At 41.1% G+C, this 20,154-nt stretch overlaps 1 protein-coding gene across 1 annotated transcript in view; it reads right to left on the bottom strand.

Annotated features, from left to right (window-relative positions):
* Mroh2b (maestro heat like repeat family member 2B) overlaps positions 1 to 20,154 on the bottom strand; it is a 56,311-nt gene that overhangs the window by 28,916 nt on the left and 7,241 nt on the right. Inside the window, exons 6-21 of the mRNA XM_048428540.3 lie at positions 19,570 to 19,724; positions 17,246 to 17,386; positions 16,832 to 16,924; positions 16,664 to 16,733; positions 15,107 to 15,220; positions 14,197 to 14,270; positions 12,865 to 12,987; positions 12,382 to 12,495; positions 10,972 to 11,128; positions 10,781 to 10,821; positions 9,957 to 10,098; positions 8,982 to 9,025; positions 6,481 to 6,588; positions 4,365 to 4,481; positions 1,755 to 1,862; positions 1,154 to 1,306 (exon numbers count right to left, since the gene is read on the bottom strand). Coding sequence (XP_048284497.3) covers positions 1,154 to 1,306; positions 1,755 to 1,862; positions 4,365 to 4,481; positions 6,481 to 6,588; positions 8,982 to 9,025; positions 9,957 to 10,098; positions 10,781 to 10,821; positions 10,972 to 11,128; positions 12,382 to 12,495; positions 12,865 to 12,987; positions 14,197 to 14,270; positions 15,107 to 15,220; positions 16,664 to 16,733; positions 16,832 to 16,924; positions 17,246 to 17,386; positions 19,570 to 19,724 — 1,754 coding nt within the window. The remainder of the gene's footprint in view (positions 1 to 1,153; positions 1,307 to 1,754; positions 1,863 to 4,364; positions 4,482 to 6,480; positions 6,589 to 8,981; positions 9,026 to 9,956; positions 10,099 to 10,780; positions 10,822 to 10,971; positions 11,129 to 12,381; positions 12,496 to 12,864; positions 12,988 to 14,196; positions 14,271 to 15,106; positions 15,221 to 16,663; positions 16,734 to 16,831; positions 16,925 to 17,245; positions 17,387 to 19,569; positions 19,725 to 20,154) is intronic.

The raw sequence follows: 20,154 nt of genomic DNA, 5'->3' as shown, positions 1-20,154 counted from the left end.
ACATAAGGGAAAAGCAAATGTGGAATCATCGGGGAGACCTCCCCACACCTGCCTTCAGGTAAGAATCACTTGGAAGTCTCATAAGCCTACAGATTTGCAGATTCCTTTAATGACCTACTTAATTATCATTCCTGGAAATTTACTCTGCAAAGCCAAACTTTGAATTCAACCCCTCAGTGATTCTCAGGGGGGTCACCTTGACCACACCCAGCAAAGTGACTTTGATAATATGTATGACGTATGTATGACAATATGTATGAAGTTGTTTGTGAGAGAAACAAAGACAAAGCTCTGGGGGAAGAAAATGATCAGACAAGTCGCAACTCGATTTGGTGGCTCTAAGGTTGCCCACACATTCTTGGCATGGAATAGAATCTGGAAGGTCAGGGTGCCTGGGATGAATGCAGAGGCAGAAATAGTGCAAAATGAGGTGGATTGAATAACTTGATAAATGACACATTTTATTTACCTTAAAAATAAATATGTGGCTGTAGGGGAAGGCTGCGTGTTCGTTTTCCGGTTACCCAGTCTCGAAATAATCACACAGAAACTATTATACAACACTGGTTGGTCTATTTGCTTATGCTTATTTCTCGCTAACTCCTACATCTTTAATTAACCCATTTTTATTATTTTATATTTTACCACAAGGCTCGTGGTAACCGGGTGTCTGTTTCATTCAGTGCTGGCTATATGGCGTCTCTCTGACTCTGCCTTCTTTCCTTCTCTGTCTGTTTAGAATTTCCACCTTGCCCTATTCTGCTAAGCCATGGGCCAAAACAGCTTTATTCATTAACCAACAAAAGCAACACATAGACAGAAGGACTTCCCGCACCATATGGTGCTTACTATTTAATATCACAGGTGGCACATGAGAGGTTAAGTTTATTGCAACCGAGAAGTGATAAGCCAGTTGCCCTTCCTTGATTTGGGGCAATTACTTACATTCAAAGAAGGCTGAGATCACCGTGGATATAAGTGCCCTGGAAGGCATCTGGAAAGTCAAAGGACATGTACTGCCCAGAGTCTCAGGAAGGAAGCAATGTTTGGCCTTATTCCATAAAATACTGTCTCTGTTCATATGTGTGCACCTCTCTAACGTGCTAGATCTTATTTATTGACTTTGGTTTGGCACTCCTGTGGAAGGTGTTACCTGAGAACATTGGTTATAGAGAAGCATGATTTGAGCCATGATGTCTTGATCAAGCCTGGCTAGAAGCTGCTGCTTGGGGGCATGGAGAGCCACAGCGCCATAGATCAAGATGAGGTCTGTCTTGGTCAGGCTCTTCTTTCCAGAAAATATACCCTGAAAGACACGAAGAGAGAGATACAAATCGTTGAAGGAATTTCCTTTCTCTCATATTTTCTCCTAATTCTGTGACCAACACAAGGGTTAAATAACTGCATTGGGATGATTCTGAAACGGATATGTTCTTGTGTGTACAAATGCACACAAACAGGACTGTGGTGGGGCCGTGAGGCTGCTGTGTAACCCATCCCTTCTTCAGGGAACTAGGGTATGCATCACTGAACTGTGGTGGGACAAATGCAGGTACACTTAGTTTCTTTTCCAGTCAGCGCTAGTGTCAGCCAAAATGGAGCAGTCTTCTTATATAGCTGACCATCCTGCAACGCCAATGCTCAGAATTGAGGAGAGTGATAAAGAATCTTATGGGATAGAGATAGTCACCAAAGAAGTAAGTATTGTTTGCCTCTGAGGTAACTATGAGCTTCAGAGAAGATTATTCCTTTACCTTACATCGATTGATAAAAAACTTCTCCTTCTCTTGGAATGTTTTCAGAACTTTTAGAACAATATCCAAGTGGTTTTCAGAGCAGTATCCTAAAATAGATGTGGTTCCCTAAAATCAGAAGGAACAGATTTTTAGTGTAATCATGCATTTGATCAATTCTTATTGATTACCTACCGCTGTGCGACAGACACATTTCTGGTCATTGGGAGACACAGGGTTCAATAGAGCACCCCGGAATCCCTATTCCCATGGAGTACACAGCCAGTTCAGGGCTCGCAGGCAACAGGGAACTAAGCAATATAGCAAGCCAGGGTATGACAAGTGCTACAGAGGTCAAGAAAGAGAGCAGGCAGTGGCTGATGAAGACTAGGAGAAACCTGCTATGTAAGCATGGTCGTTAGAGATTTATGTGCAAACACAATGAAGTTAAACACAGGCAGGGCCCTGACCGTAGGAACAGCATGAGATGGTGGGATTCCTACAAGGGAGAGTTCCAAACACAGAGCAAGTGCAAATGCCTGAAGTCACTGTAGAGAGCTGAGGGAGCAATCACAACGGACAGGGCACCCTGAGGTCTACAGTTGATCCTCAAGAGTTGGGGGGCACGACTAATGTTTGTGCTTTTTAAATTTTTTTTTAAGTTTAGCTTTTATTCTCACTCAGTAAATAAGAAGTACATAGGTTTAAATGGTACAGTGTGGAACTCTGATACCTGTGTACACTGTGGGATTGTCAAATGAGGCAAAATGCCATACTTGTCCTAAATACCTATAGTTTTGTGTGTGTGTGTGTGTGTGTGTGTGTGTGTGTGTGTGTAGGGGGGTGAGGATGACATCTAAACCCCATTATTTTTAGGGATTTTGTAATGCCTAAAATACAATATAACCAGCAATGTGTATTGGTAATTTTGAAGAATCACCACACTGCTGAAATGGCCTCATATATGAGGTGATTTAATTCTTCAGGGCTGGTTGTTAAGACCTGGTGGTTTCATATTCTAATAATACAGTCCCTGCCCACATTCTCTTTCCTACCTTGCTTTCCCAATACGGATGTCACCATAAATTCTCCCTTATGATTTGTACAAGAATCTTGTCATGGTTCATGGATGGCAGTTTGTTTCATGAATGCTGTCACACTTCATTTGCATACACAACCCTACTGGGGCACTGTTTTTAGTTCTGACATAAAAGCCCCACCTGACAGTGGAGGGCACTTAGCACACTCCTATCAAATAGCCAGGAGCCTCAGCTTAAAACCCTAAGATAAGAATTTGTTTGAGTCTTGTAGACTTCGTATATGCTCGTCTCATAACACTCTGATTTTTCTCTTCCAATTCATCTGTCATTTCAGCCCAAACTCAGTCCCTGTGTATCCAGCACTTGAGCTGCTGGAGAACATGTGAGAAAGCCAGGGCAGTCCAACCTTGGTGAGGCCCTCAAATCCATAGGGTCGTCATGAGGCTTTTGCTCAGTTTTTATCTTCGATTTTCTTCAGGTTGCAATTGCAACCTCAAGCTTCCCTCCCATCTGAAACTGTTCAGCGAAGTTCCTGTTCAACTGGGAACTTTGTGCTATGCTCCACTCTTCCCAGTCACATGTCACCAAGGCGGACAGTCTGCTGTTACTTGATTGATAATCACGCACGTGAGATGCAGAGACAGGAAGGTATGGTCTCACTTACCATGCCATGTGTTAGCACTTAACTCACTTAGGTGGCATTCCTAAGTGACTTGAGTGTGTGATACAGGCCACTCCCTGACTTCAGTGAAAGGAAGCCAGCTGTCTGAGAAGCTCCGAGGAAGGTCATACTTTGTCACAGAGTGTGAAACTCTAAGAGCTTGGGTGAGACTCTTAATGGATGTTTACACTGGACACAAAGTTGCGTTGCTTCCTAGTGTATAGCTGAATGAAAAGGGACAGTCTGATAGGGAAGTAGTGTTAGAAATGTCACCCAGAGGGATTGATGGTAACATACACTGAGAAGGGGAGACCGTGGTACAGAAGCAGCTTCGCACTCTCAATGAAGTTTAGAGGTTTCTCCCATTTACTGTGAAAGAAAGAAACTTAAACATCTTAGAATTTCTGGGGAGAGATGTAATAAGATATGCTGTAAGACTTTTTTCTATCAGCAATTTCTATTAATGGGGGAAGCCTTTCCATTATTTTAAATGTAAACTTTTCTTCACAGTAGCAATGCTCTGCCAACCAGGCTAAGCAGGGAGGAAATACGATTGTGTCCCTGTATCTTTCAGGTTCATGCTCATATGCTTTCTAGATGACCATTAAGGTCACTGTCAGTTTGAAAATTCAATCATCTTGATGGTCATCATCATACTCCAAGAAACCACTGCTAAAACATAAGACACATCATGGCAGCGTTAAGCAAGAATGTTTGAAATTCATCTTTCAGTAATTTTACAAATTTGGCAAAAAATATGCGGTGCTGACATTTAAACAGGGAAACTTCTTTTCTTGGAAAAAAATTCTTTTGGACTTTTAAAATGTAGCAATGAATAACTATGGTTAACAGGACAGCCAGGGTTGTCCCCAGTTCTGCGGTGAGGAATGGTAGCTATCACCAGAAAAGGGGACTGACAAGGGGTCTCACCTGTCTCTGGTCCCCCAGTTGACTGGGAGAAACCAAGAACTCATTGATCTGTGAGCTCACAAAGTCTCTGTCTTGGCAGGATGCTAATGTAGTTCCCAGGGCTTTCCAAAGAAATTTCTGGAAAACAAAAGATGAGCTGTAGGATTTTAAAAGTTTGGAAAAAAAAGATGAATGAAAAGGGGGAGAAAGTAGTCATTAGGATAAAAATCCACTTGGTCTTGACTTCTAATTGCTTGATGGCTGCGTACCTTACACATACTCTCTTTTTGAGAGTGTTTCCTTTAGGCTTTATCTGCCCCATGTTTTGAATGCTGTCATAAAGTGTTCCTACCACTATCACTGCTTTCATTCTCTATCATAACATCTTTTTGAAAATTTATACAAGTATACAATGCATCTTGTTCATTTTCATTCCCTATTCCCTCCTTCCAGCTCCCCTTAGCCCTTTCTAACACATCTCCTATCTTTTTCTCAATCCATTTCATCCAGTGCTATCCATATGAACTTGAGTATGGGGTCATTCACTGTGGCACACGGGCAACCTTATAATGGCTGTTCCCAACTCCAACCAATGAAAAGTGTGCCCCTCTTCTTTCCTCTGCAAATATCTGACAGCAGCTCTCCAGCTAGGGGTCGGATTTTGGGATACCTCCATCTTTCAGGCTGGAGTGTTTAAGTCTCTTTTGTACCTATGGCCAAGGAAGACCTTGTGTATTGTTAACTTATGAGGTCATGTTAGCTAGCCAGTTAGAAATAAAAGATTGCTTGGAATAGAAACAATCTGTCCTAACTAAGACCATGATGTATGACTGAAACTCTGGTACATCCCGAGAGCCTCCTTGAGAAGATTGAAAGCTTAACTTAAGCTAGTCCATTCCCAAGACAGTTGTCAAAGTTCAACACTATGGGATAAATGAACAGCTGTTATTTCAAACTATTAGACATAACTTGTTATGCAGCAAAAACTAACAGGTGCACATTTAATTAACTTATTTTCAGTGTAAGGATTAAGAGAGATTTCACCGCTTAAATTCTCTGCTTCTCCAGGTTTGGTAGCTCATGCCTGTTATTGGGCACTCAGGATCCTGAGAAGGATTTCCATGAAGTTCGGGGTTAGCCTGAGCTACTGAGTAAAATCCTATTTAAAAAAACCAAACTCCTCAAAATTGGTCTGCCTCTTTAAAAGGAATCATCTTGGAGTTTGGAGACTGCTGGATGAATGATATGACTTCAGGTGCACAGGGCCTGTTTGTGTGATGAGGATGAGGCACTGCTCACACAGTCTTGATGTGCATCTGCAGGCTTTGGAGGACAGTCTGGAGAAATGGTACTTTGAATCACATCAGAGTCATCAGGGAGAATTTTGAGAAGGATATAGAATAATTGAAGTTAATAATGAATAAAAATCACTTGGTATTAGAAACTGTAAAACTTAAATGTTTTCCTTGAATATTAAACTTTATGAATGACCTTATCCTAATAATGACCATGACCAATACTGCTTTTATACCCAGCACACATATACTACTTGTACTGACCTGCTTCTGCATGCGCTGAAACCCTCAAAATAAATCAAACTATGACTGTTCTGGGGATTTGGAGATTTAAATAGTTTTCCCCAGGCTACATTAGGAGTACATTGCAGACCCTGGATTCAAATCCCATTTAGAATGGAACTCTGCAGGGTGGAGGATTGTGGACATGACACAAAGGAACTCAAGAACTACATTTTGAACAACCTCTTGCCTCTAACCTTGCTGAATTTTAGTATTGTTTTAGACTGCCCATTTTGTAGCAGTGGCGTAATGAAAACCAAATCACAAACTGGTATTTAATCAGTGTCCATTCTTTCTCCTCTGGAAGAGATTCCTGGCTTATAGCACAAACCTATTGCACACCAATGTTCCTTAAAGATGGGTGTGGTCTTAAGAGCATGGTGGGGTACACATGAGGTGCAGGCAAGGAGAAAGTACTCAACAAGCAGCAAGGAACCTAAGGAAGTTCCTTTCTCTAATAATTTTCTTCTCCCACTGGATATACTGAAGAAAAGAAGGAGCAAGAGCAGCCATTTTGGGTTATAAGGTGGGTGCCAAAGTCCCCTTGTTGATAAACCAACCTTCTCTATGGAGCAGTTGGAGTAACTGTCCATTTGCTGACTGAAGTCCCGACTCAGTTGACTGGTCCAGGCAATGTCACCAATTTTCCATAAAGATTCCTTGAGCAACTGTTGCAGGAAGTGAAAGTTAAGTATGAGTTTGACTTTTTAGTGGGCCTTTCTGGTACTTTTTTTTTTACTTTCTAATATATATATATATATATATATAAAACTTTATATATATATATAAAACTAGGTTCATTCTTTTCTTATTAAGCAACTTGTTATTTTGGGACATTTCCCTTCATTTGTTTTTAAAACTACTTTCTGGTATGTTTTGAATTCCTGTTTTCTTGTTAAGGCTGAAATAGACGTATGTAGAAATCACCTTATGCAAGCACCTTCCTTTCCTTTCTTAAAACTCACACAAAGATTAAAATAGAATATAATCAGAAACACAAATTGCAGTTAACATTTTCCAAGTTTTGATAGATTTGGAAAAACCCCGTTAGTCAATGTTTGTGTGGTTTATTGCCTACAAAATATGAGAGTGAGCTGTCAAATAGGGGATGGAATGTGAAATATCTTCAGGACCCTCACAGAGACACAGGTGCATTTCTGCTAACTGGCCCTCTTCTGAGTAGATCAGAACTTACCAGCTGTTCCCACACAGAATCAGAGAAAAGACTCTTGAGTCCTTGTATTGCTTCATGCAACGATGTGTTCAAAAGAATTTTTATCTTATTGGAGGACAAAGATCTGTTAGGATGTCTAAAACATACTATTTCTTATATTTTTCTCCTCTTTAAGCTTAGAAAAGAACACTCAATGTCAAAGGCATTGTACGCATTGTACGCATTTAAAAACCATAGCTCAGTTAGTGGGCTGGAAAGAAACGAAACTGTCTTGGAAGTTTGAGGGAAGAACAGATGCTGCATGGCTTTGAAAAAAGATGAACTGCACACTCAAGATGGGAAGAAGGAAGCGAACTGCTCTGGAGGCTTCCTGTTGGAAGAAGGAAATTCCCCATTGCAAACAACTATTTTTAAAAGAGTAGCTGGTGGAAACAGGGTGAGGATTTTAAGACAGGAAGGAGGGCGTAAGAGAAGCAGGGAACTGGGAAGCAAGGACCAACTGAGCAGGGCCATCACCTTCAGATCTTCCAGTGCATTTGTATCAAAAAGGAAGTCTTTGAAACACAGCCGTTCTTGGGTACCACTCCTAGAAATGCCGATTTTGGAAGAAGCATTGAACAAAGGCAGAGGAGGTACTGTGGGGAGACCACTGAATTTTTAGAACATTTTTGTTTATTTACTTAATGGTGGATGTGTGGAGGTATGAGGACAATTTGTGGGAGTTGTTCTTTTTTTTCCACTGTGGAGAAACGGAAATGGAACTTGGGCTGTCAGTCTTGGGGCAAGCACCCTTATCTGCTGGGCCATTCTGCTAGCCTGAAAACTGCCATTTTTAAGAAACCACAGGAAATTTCTATATGGACAGATTACAGTGGGAAACCTGCCATACCAAAAGTTTCTTGTCCAAAGGCTCCTCCACGGGCTGTGGATTCCTGAGATGAAAATGTCCTGTCCACTCCTGCCTGCAGCTTGACATCCCTCGCAGCACTTTTAGTTATGAAAGTCCGGGGAGTTTCCTGACTACAGGGGAGATTGTTTTCCGGAGAAAGGACACAGCACAGGCTGTTTGGGTTTTAGAAACCCGGTGTAATTATTCAGCTACAGATAAGGCTGCACTTCTGGGTTCTAAGGACAGGCACGTGCAGACAGGCCCTCAGGCAAAAGGGCCCTGCGTGACCCATGTGCGTGTATGCGTGGTTACATCCACGTATAACTCAGCTAATCCCTTGCGCACATGTGTGAGTTGCCAGTCGTCTGCGTCATCAGGGTGACGTAGTCACACCAACCCCCTGTGCGCACGTGCTAGGCAGCTTTTAAAAGCTGGACCGCCATCTCCCGCTCTCTCTCTGCACACCGATCCCCAGGGCTGTATGCACCCCCCCCCCCAATAAACTCCTAAGCGGGTTTGTTGCGTGTTCTGTGTTTCCTTCTCACTCGTGCCAGGTCATTTCACCCGGGCTGGGCGAGGATGGAGAGAAGCGGTTAGAGAAGAAAGAGTTCTGCTCTGGAGCACAGAAGTGGGATTTACATAATTCTCTGTTTCATGAATGACAAAGGAATGAAGGGGATAAAAATTTTGAACAATCGAGATTTAAGAGAGCGAAAACTAGTCAAGTAAAGTAGTGAAAATTCCCTTTAACTCAGTCAAACTGAAGAACCAACATTATTGTTCCTTTTATGGCATAAAGATTTATAAGTTTGTTTGAACGTGCTAGTCATTTTCCCACGTCAAGGTGCTCCTTTCTCTTTGGAATGCATTTTTTCTATTAATTTAGTTAATAATAAATTAACTATTATTTAGTTAATAAGATAATGAGCTGACTTCACCCTCCATCATCAATAGCTCTCGAGGATCCACGCTTACCTGTTGCTCATTAGCATCCTTACCTGCAGCAGCATGGCTTCCCATAGCGCAGTGCTGGAACTATTTCCTAGAAATGAAAACAGATGCGATAATTTCAAACACGTAGAGATCGATTCTCCCTGACTCAACATCTAGTGGATGAGACGGTTCCAACTCAGGGGCTCTCTTTGTTCAGGATGAGTGTTTTGAAATGGAATTTACTATGCTGGCAACTTTAAATTTCTTGTCAAGTACACAGACTGTCTCTAATCTATGATAAAATATAGTTATTTTTGCTAATTTCAGAATTAATGACTGAAATGATCACATTCTATAATGTATATTTGAACATTTTAATATGAGCAATGCTTTTTTTCAGTTGCTTTTTGTTTTGGAAAGCCTGTGTGTGTGTGTGTGTGTGTATCTGTGTATGTGTGTACATGCACACATGCTACCATACACATATGGAGGCCAAAGGACAACTTTTTGGGAATTGTTTCTCTTCTACCATGTAGGTTCCAGAGACGCAACTTAGGCTGTCAGGCTTGGTGGCAAGTGTCTTTACCCAGAAAGACAACACTCAGGCCCTATTTTTACTTTATCATGTAGTTCAGGCTGGCCTCAAACTTCACTATGTAGCAGAGAATGACCTTGAGCAAGATCATTCTGATTACTTCTGAAATACCAGCACTAGAGGGATACATCAGCAAGTAGCGGCTTTTTAGATAATAGCAAAGAAAAATGTTCCTATATAAGGGAAAAGGTCAGGGCCAAAAGAAAAGATCCTATAAAGCTCCTGCTCCTGCTCTTCTCACCACGACTGTTTGAGAACTAGAGAGTAAAGAGTTAAGTTAAACAAAACAAAAAAAGCAGAGCTGACCGTCATACCTGGCAAGCTCTTTGCCTTAATTGCCTAAACTGGGCAGTTTTACCTTCTGAATTTACAGGTAAGCAAGCGGTGCATCATTTCTCTGTGGTCTTGCCTCCTAGCATAAAGACCCAACCATACTACCTCGTACCTTCGAGAGACTGCAGGAGCTCAGGCAGGCGTGTTTTCCACAGGTCTACCAGCTTCGGATGGATTATCTCCGGCACCAACTTCAGAAGTCCTATTGCGCTGGCCCCACATAATTTCCCTAAGCTGGCCAGCGTAGCTATTACCTGAAGGCAGAGGAGGGACGGTTACCAGGTGACAATGTAGCAGGTCTACCTACCTTTGCCTTACCGTTCTGCTTTCCTTTCATTCGAAATTGGATGCTCTTCTAACAAACAACCCAAGTCTCTTCACACTTATTCAAGGGCAAAGTTAATATTTAGACAATTCTTTCTTTTTTTTTTGCCCCGAGGATAAAGGTTAAGAAAATATGGAAACAAGGAACAGAAAAACTAATGGAAAGAATAAACACTTGGATATCCTTATTAATTAAATAAGGTCACACATTATTTATTGTCATATACTATTGTCTGCCTAAGTGATACATAGGTGCCCCTGATAGGGAGAAGAGGAATATACACGGTAGATATGAGATTTGATTGACGGTCCTTATGGATGAGGTTCAGTACATGTTTGTTTTAATTTTAACTCTGGGGGCTTATCTTGGATCTGAACCTGCGTCCTGTGCTTATTTTTAAATAATAAAGTTATAATAAGAGGTTCAGAGTGAGAAGGTAATTTCATCAGTAATAAATGTTCATGAATGCCACAGGCATAGCAGATCATTCATCATTCCATTTTAGTGTTTCTTTTAGAGTTTTTAGGCAAGTCTTCTCAGAATTTTACTTTAACTGGAACTGCCCATGTTATAAGCTTCAATTCATCCTACATTGGTTCTTTGTAACTCACCAGAAGTCTGGCCAGTAGCTGTTGCGGTGAAGGGAGTTTCACTAGAAAGAGAAAGCAATTTTCATCATCACTGTAGGGGGCCAGGAAAATTCGCATTGGGGCTGGGAGTGAGCTCAAAGTGTGGTTGGTGGCCGTTTTGAAATGAGTCTCTCAGAATGGAAATGTTTTGCTTTATTGATGGGTCTACGAACCAGCTCCCGTGGAGATGACAAGTGCGGTGGACTCCTGGATATCACGTTTCTTCTTTTCTTCTGCCATAATCAGAATTCGGATGATGTTAAACAGGTAGTCTAGCGTTCCCGTGTATTCTTCAGGAACCACAAAAGTCAGGATGCGTGGCCACAACACCTGTAGAAATCATGGGAAGGGTTCCTTCTTGTTTTCCACAACTTCCTAATATTCACTTATGCTTTCCCCTCTGCTTTAGAAATCTGTCCCTTGTGTGTTATTATTTTAGTCTTCAGGGGACGTCAAAGAGAAATCAAGAAATAAAAAAGTATCTACACATTCATGTTTAGGTGCTAGTTGTAGTGAGCGTGGGTGAGTGTTTCTCCCTTGGAGTTGCTTCTTACTTTGGAGCAGGAAAACTCTTCATTCTGGGTGATGGCTGCAGGTTTTATGGGTAGTTTTGACTCTGGGTTTCCTCGACAACACTACGGTTCTTCTTGTTAAAGTGACAACTGAAATGACCTCACATATTCCCCCACACCCCAACGCTGAAGTCAGAGTGCCCTAAGTGAGAATGAGGTTAAGAGGACAGTTGGGCTGATATCATTCCTAGTACTCCACAGTTCCTCTGTAACTTTCCCTAGTTCTGACTCTTTTCTGTATTTCGTCTTTGATTAACATTTTTATTAGTTCATCAACTGCAAGGCAAGATTCTGTAAACTTTAGGCTCCTTTCAAAGTTCTGGGATATTAATTTTTCTGTTTCATGGACTTCTCAATCAGAAAGTTTCAAACTTTAGTGTGCACCAGAAATAGGGCACTTTTTCAACTGCAGTCTCTGATATACTCAATTATTATGTTTGGGTTGGGGCTTCAAAATGTGGTTTTTGAAACAACTATTCCAAATAAGTTAAGAGCTACACACTAGTCTAGATGAAGCCTCAGATCCATTACAATTGGAGGACAAGGAGGTTCTATTGATTATCTTTTGGTTCTGTCAAGGATTCTAAGTCATTAAAATCTATTCTCAGACTCTTTTGCTCAAGAAAAATAGTTTCTCATGCGCCTCTCTTTGAAGATCAGATGAACTTGATCTCCAACGAGCTCTGAGCTACTACATTAAAACTGCTCTGTCTGCTTAGCAAAATTCTAGGTAGGTTAGAATAAGAAGAGAAGAAATATGTCAGAGTTCTTATGAACTCCAATGTGCTATCTACATGGAAGGAACTTATATCTGTTGCCTAGTTAGAAAGTGTATCTGGTTTTGAGGAACCTCACTCTGCTGTGTGCTGGGGATCAAACTGCAATTCTAACAAACAGAATATCAAACAAGCTAAGAGCACACCTTGTGCAAACTCAAGTTTTTACTCAGAAACCATCCTTGTCCCTAAACAGGTGATCACAATAACTTAACGGGTAACAGCAGTCCCTTACCTGGGGCATCCCAATCACCAATGGGTCCAGAGATTTTAAGACCTCAAGGCTTGTTTCCTGAACAGATTTCTCCTCCTTTTCCTCCTCTTGGGAGTTAGATTTCATTGGTTTCTCCTTTAAGAAAGGTCAAACAATTTCCTTTAAATTTGGTGAATTTTCAAACTCTGCGACAGAAGATTCAACCAAAGGACTCATGGGACACAGTGATCAAGTCCCCACCTGCAAGGGCACCTTGGACAAATGAACTGGAAGACACATGATTGGTTAAAACACGAAAGCTAGGCTCCTTCCTCAAAGAAAATTTATTTAACCTACAGCGTGGTCACTTTAACTGAGAAATGACATTAGTGAAAGGGAAAGGGAATCCAAGAGAACCAGGGGCTCAGAGACAGGTTCTGTTTGGGAAGCATAATTTTCTTTGAGCTCCATTGAATCAACTGTCCTCAAAGGAGGACAATAAACAAAACCGTAGCGCAGTCATACCAGGTTGCTGTTGGACATCACAAACTGGGAGAAGATATAATCAATCAAGGGCCAGCCTTCGCGAGCTTCAATATAGCCCTTTTCACACATGGTCTGGATGAGATGCAAGGTGGTCTTCCTCACCTGGTGGAAGAGTGCACACCCCTGAAACGTTTCCTGCTTCACAGAGAGGAGCCTATCTTCCAATTTCCCTCCTATGTCGGGAACCACCCAAAGGGGAGAACTTAAAGATACATTTTCATAGCATTATGTTTGATTCCAGAATCTCTTAGAAGAACTTGTCTCTTCATAAGGATTCCATAGAGGGTTTGGTTCCAAAGTATTGTTTCATAAGCAAATTAAAATAATTGTTAATTTTTTCTTAAACTTTTCTAAAGTGAAAAGCTTGAATATCAGGACACAGGAGACATCGGGCAGTCTTCTACCCACAGGACTTCCTCTTGATGGTCTCAGGTTGAAAAGCAGGGCATCTATGCTAAGGAAAAGACCCATGGCTTTTTTGGGGTGGGAGGGTGGGTGGAGAAGATGTATTATATTTTTTAAAAGTTATTTATTTTTGAGATTATAATACAATTTCATCATTTTCCCATTCCCCTTTTTCCCTCTAAACATTCTCATATATCTTCCCTTGCTCTTTTCATATTCATAGCCTCCTCTTTTTTTTATTAATTGTCATTACACACATATGTACACTCAGGGCCTTTTCAGGGCTGACCCTTTGGTACTGGATAACAGTTGGTGTGCTCTTCCCTGGGGAAGACTGTTTCTTCTACTCTCAGGACTCCTTAGTTGCTGTCGTCCTTTGTGTAGAGTTGAGGCCTTCTTGACTTCCCTCAGTCTGTGAATGTCTATTGTTGTTCTTGCTCAGCTCATTTTTAAAAAACCCATCTTTGTTTTGTGTGTGCATATGTGTATGCATGCTACAGCATATGTGTGGAGGTACAAAAACAACTTGCTGGAATGTGTCTTTCTTTCCTCCATGTGGATCCCCAGGATTAATTCCCGGGTCGTCATGCTTAGCAGCAGGTGCATTTTCTCACTGAGCTATCTCGTTGGCCCATGTCTTTATCACTAAACTTAAAAAAAAAATCTATTTGAAGAAAATTGCAGTGTTGTGGTGGGCACACGTCTTTTGTTCCACTCGGAAGCCTTAGAGGCATATGTAAATTAGGATATAATTTATCTTTTGGACTTGAGTTCTTTTAAGAATGAAATTGATCACCGAGCAATTTAAAAAGAAGTTTCACACTGGATCCTGAAAGAACCAGAATAATTCCAATCATTCCTGAAGCCACGACCAATCAAGTTAAAGAAAGCTATTAACTTTCTTACTTTTGCACTGAGGTCACTCATGACAACTTTGACTGTTTTTTCAATTGAAGTTGAGTGATTCCTAAACCTGGGCTCTGAAAGACAAAAAGAGAAACTGAGTTGAGGCACAGTAGGAATACAGTATGGCCTAGAATGGGTGAAAGCCCATTATAATTAAGTCACACAGTTGGAAGGCTCTGGGTGCTAGCATCACACGCGATTCATCCCCCATCTGTCTTCGTTTCTAGTCATTAACCATGAGAATCTTACATGTTGCGTCTGTTTCTTTCATTACAGATTAAGTTCCTGCATGTATTCAGTACACTATGACAGGTGTGTTAGCTGTGAAATTCATTAGACTGCTCTGTATTGTTATCAGCTGCTTCTTCAACAAGTAAATTTTAAAAACTACCATGTTACGAAAAACCAGAATTCTCATATTTTACTGAATGCATAATATCAACCACTTTATAAGGTATCATTGTTTTTAACTGTACCCAAAAAAGAAAAAAATAAAGTGGAAAATTAGAACCACAGAAGTTATTGAAAGACAAGCTCGCCTTTATAAAAACGTGATTTGGGAAACAATGAGATACAGTAATTACTCACATTCCACCTGGTTCTAAATGCAGAGAATGCTAAACTTCTTCACTATTTACATTAAGCCACCTCACTAAATTGCTGTATCTTCCAAATTTTAAATTTAATTCTTCAAATTTCTTTCTTCCTTAATGTAACACATCATAAATTTCACAGAAGATGAGTGACTGAAAATACCTGCGTCAACATGGGAGATTACAAAAGACCAAGAAGATGCTTTCATTTTTTATGAAATGAAGCACAACCTATGAAGCCCACGATTTTGGAACCGTGGGTTCCTTACTGACTTGCTGATAACTTGGACCATCCTGGCTTTGTCTCGAATACTTACCCTCAGCATTGATCATTGATTGTAACAAAGTTAAAATTCCTATTCGAACGGACTCATGGGTACTTCTTATTTGTTCATCCAAAAATTCCAGCAGGTCTGCAGGGTTGGTGTGAGCTGCAGGTTTAGAAATAACCAAGTTTGTGAGGAGGCCTTCAAAACATTCATATTAGCATATGTTAATTACACATTATGTTATTTTAATGTGTGCATGTAATATACCCCAAAACTCATTTCTTTTTGGTAAGGTACTTATGAATGGGAAGACAGGAATTTCTTCATGAGGACTGTTAAGACCACTCTGAGGGTGGTTTTGTGATTTCTAGGCTTTTGTAGTAGTCTGAGTTAGTTAAGCAGTTTGTTTTCTAGAAACTTCCAGGATCGGGGTTATTCTGCTCATGCCTGTGACTCTGGTCTCATGTGGAAGTTAAGGATGTTGGGAGACACAATCTAGAGAAGGCTAGTAGAATGGGTCCTAATTCAAAGAACTAGTGTCCCTATAAGAAAAGAAGAGACACATGAAGGAGCGTGGCAAGAAGACTGAAGATGAATCCAGAGACTCAACTGGTGCCTCACCAGTCTAGAAGCTAGAGAGCTACAGGACGGAGCGATGCAATGCCTGACTAGAGGGAGACCGTTCGTTAAGGAAGTTATCAGAGTAAAGTGAATTAGGCTGGCTGGGAAGAAGAATGGACACAGTCAGAGGAGCTAGGAGAGACTAGAGAGGACTAGTGCGCTTGCTCAGCAGTTAACAGCACTGACCATCATCTGGCTTGATTCCCAGCACCCACGTGATGCCCCTGAAGCATCTCTAACTCCAGTTCCAGGTGATTCGATGCTCTCTGCTGGTCTCCAAGGGCAATGCATGCACAGTGCACAGATAAACACACAAGCAAAACATTCGGAAGTGGAAGAAAAAAGTTAAAAATACTTGGAAACCATAAAGATAAGCAATGAAGTGTGAGAGATGACCTGGGAAGGGGGCTCTCAGAGGAACCCGATGGCTGTTCTCAAATATGGTTTCATGTGCCAGTCCAGGGACTTTGGCATCTCTTTTGTAATCTGTGCCAGGCATTGACCAGATGAGAGAAAGGAGACATAAGTAAGACAATGCAAAAATAAGATGAATAAAAAGAAAGGGAGAGAAAAGAGGAAAGAGAATTCTTTACTAAAATACGTGGAATTAAGGGAATGACCAAGGACACAGCAAACAGACCGTGACTTTGGACTTGACATTGTCACAGCATCTGATATACTCAGAGAAATAGCAGTTTCCTATTTTTAGGGTCAGAAATTTATGCTGTTTTTTCTAGAAAATACTGTGGTTGGTAGCAGACAATTCTCTCTACCTGGAACCACCTGGTCCCAGGGCAACTTGGCATGATTGGTCACCCTACCCCATGCCACTCGTCCTGCCTTCTTGTGAGTAGAAGGGCAGGCAGGGGATGCTGTGAGCTTTAGGAACATTCTGTATGTGTGGCAGCAACTCCAGTGTCAGCACACTCTGCTGTCCTTGTCACTTTGAAATATTTTTATTAACACTCAGAAGCTGGGTCATACCTAGAATGAGGAAACAGCTTGACGCTTCAATTTTGTTTTCCTTTATCGGAGGCTCAGGAACTCTGCAGATCTGAATAGGAAGGAACAACAATTGGGGAGCAGACAGGAGTCAAAAGGAGAGAAATAGTTTACTGGGAACAAGAAGCTTTGACAGCACGGACTTCCTACCTGGTGGAGCAGACTGGTGCAGATGGATCTTCTCAGGTTCTTGGGAAGAAAAATGTCATAGAGGACTGCCGCAGTCAGTATCTGTTTCAGACTCTAGAAGGGAAGTGCTTGTGGGTTAGGCAAATGAAGTATCAGTGAAGCCATTGCACAGGAGATAAAGGCCAACAATTACGCTTTGGGAGAAGAACACACCCAACCCTGCTGCAGTTAGAGGTTTCCTTAGCAATTCTGGTCACATCAGCTTGGAGTGACAGTTCTTTGCTCTCCCTTGGAGTTGTCATCAACACTTGTGACAAACCCTGCACGTGTCCTGTGTCCCCCAAAGTAGTAAAATGGAGCTACTGAACGGGTGTTCCCAAGCTCTTTGAGACTTAATGTCCTCAGACAGGTCACCCACAGGGTTTCTCCTCTCACCTGTGTGACATAGAAATCACTCTCCTTGTCTTCGTACTGGATCAGGAGCCAGGGCACTTGGCTCAGGGCATAGTCGCGAAAGTCTTCCCGATGCAGCAACAGGCTCACGGTGGGGCCATGGGCCTTGACTATGGCCAAAGTCTGTAGAGGCCATAAATGAAGATCGTCATTGAGACTGTACTTTGTATACAGGTCTGTATACAATTTTCGGTGTACTGGGTGTACTGAGTGCTTTGGGGATGGTGTAAGCATACAAATCTCCTTTAGAAAACAGCAGCAGCAGCAACAACAACAAACCACGTTTAAAAAATGAAGCAGTTCTATTTTTTTGGAAAATGCATAGGTTAAGAGTGCTGCAAGAACAACCTGACGGTGTTGTAGAGCACTTTCCTTCAGATGAGAACCTTCGGTTTTGGAGGGAAGCTTGTAAGACCCAAGACGTGAAGTATAAAGCAACAGGACGTTCTAAGAGGAGATGAATCATTGCTTCCTGCAGGGATGTTTGTTTCTAGTGACAGAACCCTTCAGTATCTGAGATTACAACCTTTCATTTTGCAGGGTAGCTCATCAAGATCCAAGTTGTCTATAGGGAGATGGAGCAAAGTTCTGAAAGGAAACATTCCATCCTTCGGGAAGCTCATTATGCTCAGGAAACAAAGAACGCAGTGACTTCAGGAAGTTCCTGAAACTGACAAAATGCTCTAGGTCCCTCCTTCCCTAGGCATAGGTAAGTTGTAAAGTGGCCATGAGAGATGCCCTCAGGCAACTCAATTGCCCAAACAAAGCAGAAACCAGTTGAGACACCTGGAAAGGGCACCCATCAACCCAGTAAAACCACATCCAGGTTGTGTAGCACCTGAGCTACACATGAGCTGTCACCCATGCTGGGATGGGCTTTGGTGATGCAGCTGTCTTGCAGGAGTCTTCTGGTCCTGAAACTAACCACTGTATCCCGTGAGTAACACCGAGGTGGACTTTGGTGATACCTCATCTGGTGTCAGTTCCCCATCTCCCATGAGTAGACGTTGGCTCATGAAATCCCAGGAGGAGTGTCACACAATCTCCCACGCTACGTTGACACCTTCCCCTCACACCATTTGCCCTACAATGTTTTGCTTACTTTCTTCCTTTTCTTAAAGTTTTGAGATGTTCTGTCCTAAATTTCCTACCTCCACTTCTTGCCTTCCACCTTCCCAGAAGTTCACTGTAGTTTGGCTTCCATTTGACATTGGGAAAGAACACCTTCCAGAGCACAATATTGATGACAAATATTGATCACAAAAATCTAGGTATCACCACTATCTTTTTCTTTAAAAATTAATTTTTAAAATAAAAATTGACAGTTCAGTGAAGACTTTGATAGTCTGCTTTCTGTAGGAAATCTATGTGGTAACCAGCAAAGTTTTATTTGATAAGAAACTATATTAAAACTCAGGGGCTCATAGCAGCACCATTTATTTTACCTGAGACTGGGTCAGCTGTGGTGGTTCTTTTATATGATTAATCTGCTTTCAAATATATATTAATTAAAAATTATATTAAGCAATAAGGATGGATTACATATGTGAAAGTATTTTGTAATTAATTCATCATAAAGAATTGCAGTATTTTCACACAGCTGAGTGAATTTGTTTGACACTATTTATCAATTGTGTTATCGATAGACACTAGAGAATTTTTTGAACCCATTGCTTTTCTTAGTTAATTATTCAAACCAAATGTAGTTTATGATATATGAGATACAAAAGAGTTGACATTCACTCATTTACCTATTTTCCCCCTCCTCGCTGAAATATTAGAATGTGATTTTGGTCTGTTCTGTCTAATATATCTCTATCTGGATCTGGCATGTTGTTGCCTTTCAAGAAACTTTGGATGGGACAATGAAGAAGCAGTGACTTGAAGTTGATTGAAAATTTGATAGACTTGATATACCCCCAAAACATAATTAATGATACCCATGAGAACTGAACTTACTATGCAAGAAAAAGAGAAATTTTTGAAAGTTTCATATTTGCTTATTTAACTCTCAAAGACTCTTAAAAAATACTTTAATAAGGCCAGCCTGGTCTACAGAGAAAGAGAGTTTCAGGACAGCCAGGATTATACAGAGAAACCCTGTTTTGAAAAAGCCAAAAAAAATTGCTTTAATAACTTAAAGTGTAGACAAGAAATGAAAGAAGGTCACTTAATGTGTGTGTGTGTGTGTGTGTGTGTGTGTGTGTGTGTGTGTGTGATATGAGTGATACAACTAAGTCTAAATCGGGTGTAACCCGCATGGGGTGATGAGGATACAACTTGATCCTATCTGAAGCCCCACTCACATTCATGGGGGAGGCCTGGGTCGCCCATTTCTCCTTTATGTACTGGAACAGCATGAAGATCTTGTCAGAGAGCCGGTTAGCATCCAGTCTGGGGTAGGGGAAATCCTTCCAGTGGTTGACATACTGGTAAATGGCTTTACTGAATTTTTCAAGGGCTGCATTTAAAAAAAAAATACAACCACAGACTAAGAAAAACATAAAGATGGGAAGAACCATCAACGTATACAAAAAGAGAGAAGAGACAATTAGCAAAGTTTCTAAATCATCTTAAAACCTCATCAAATAAACATGAACATTGTTTTGGCAATTTTAATTAATAATTAATAAAATGTAAATGAAAACTACCATGATAAACTATTACTACAAGATACTCTGTTCAGATGGGACATACCTAATAGTCAATACCACATGCCAGCCAGATTAAGGTATGGCTGGTATTCTCACACACTGATGGCAGAGCAGAATTGATAAAAAAAAAAAAACTTTATAGAAAATTCTGTGTGATCTCTGTGCACTGTCTGAGAAGTGTCCTGGGAGCATTTCTGGGTCTTAAGCAAGAACTATATCCTAGGGGTACCCACCTAT

Source organism: Myodes glareolus, chromosome 15 (genome assembly GCF_982192425.1).
Source record: "Myodes glareolus chromosome 15, mMyoGla1.1, whole genome shotgun sequence".
NCBI classification, from domain to species: Eukaryota; Metazoa; Chordata; class Mammalia; order Rodentia; family Cricetidae; genus Myodes; species Myodes glareolus.
Note: the sequence above shows the minus strand (reverse complement) of the source record. Positions and strands in the feature narration are given on the sequence as shown.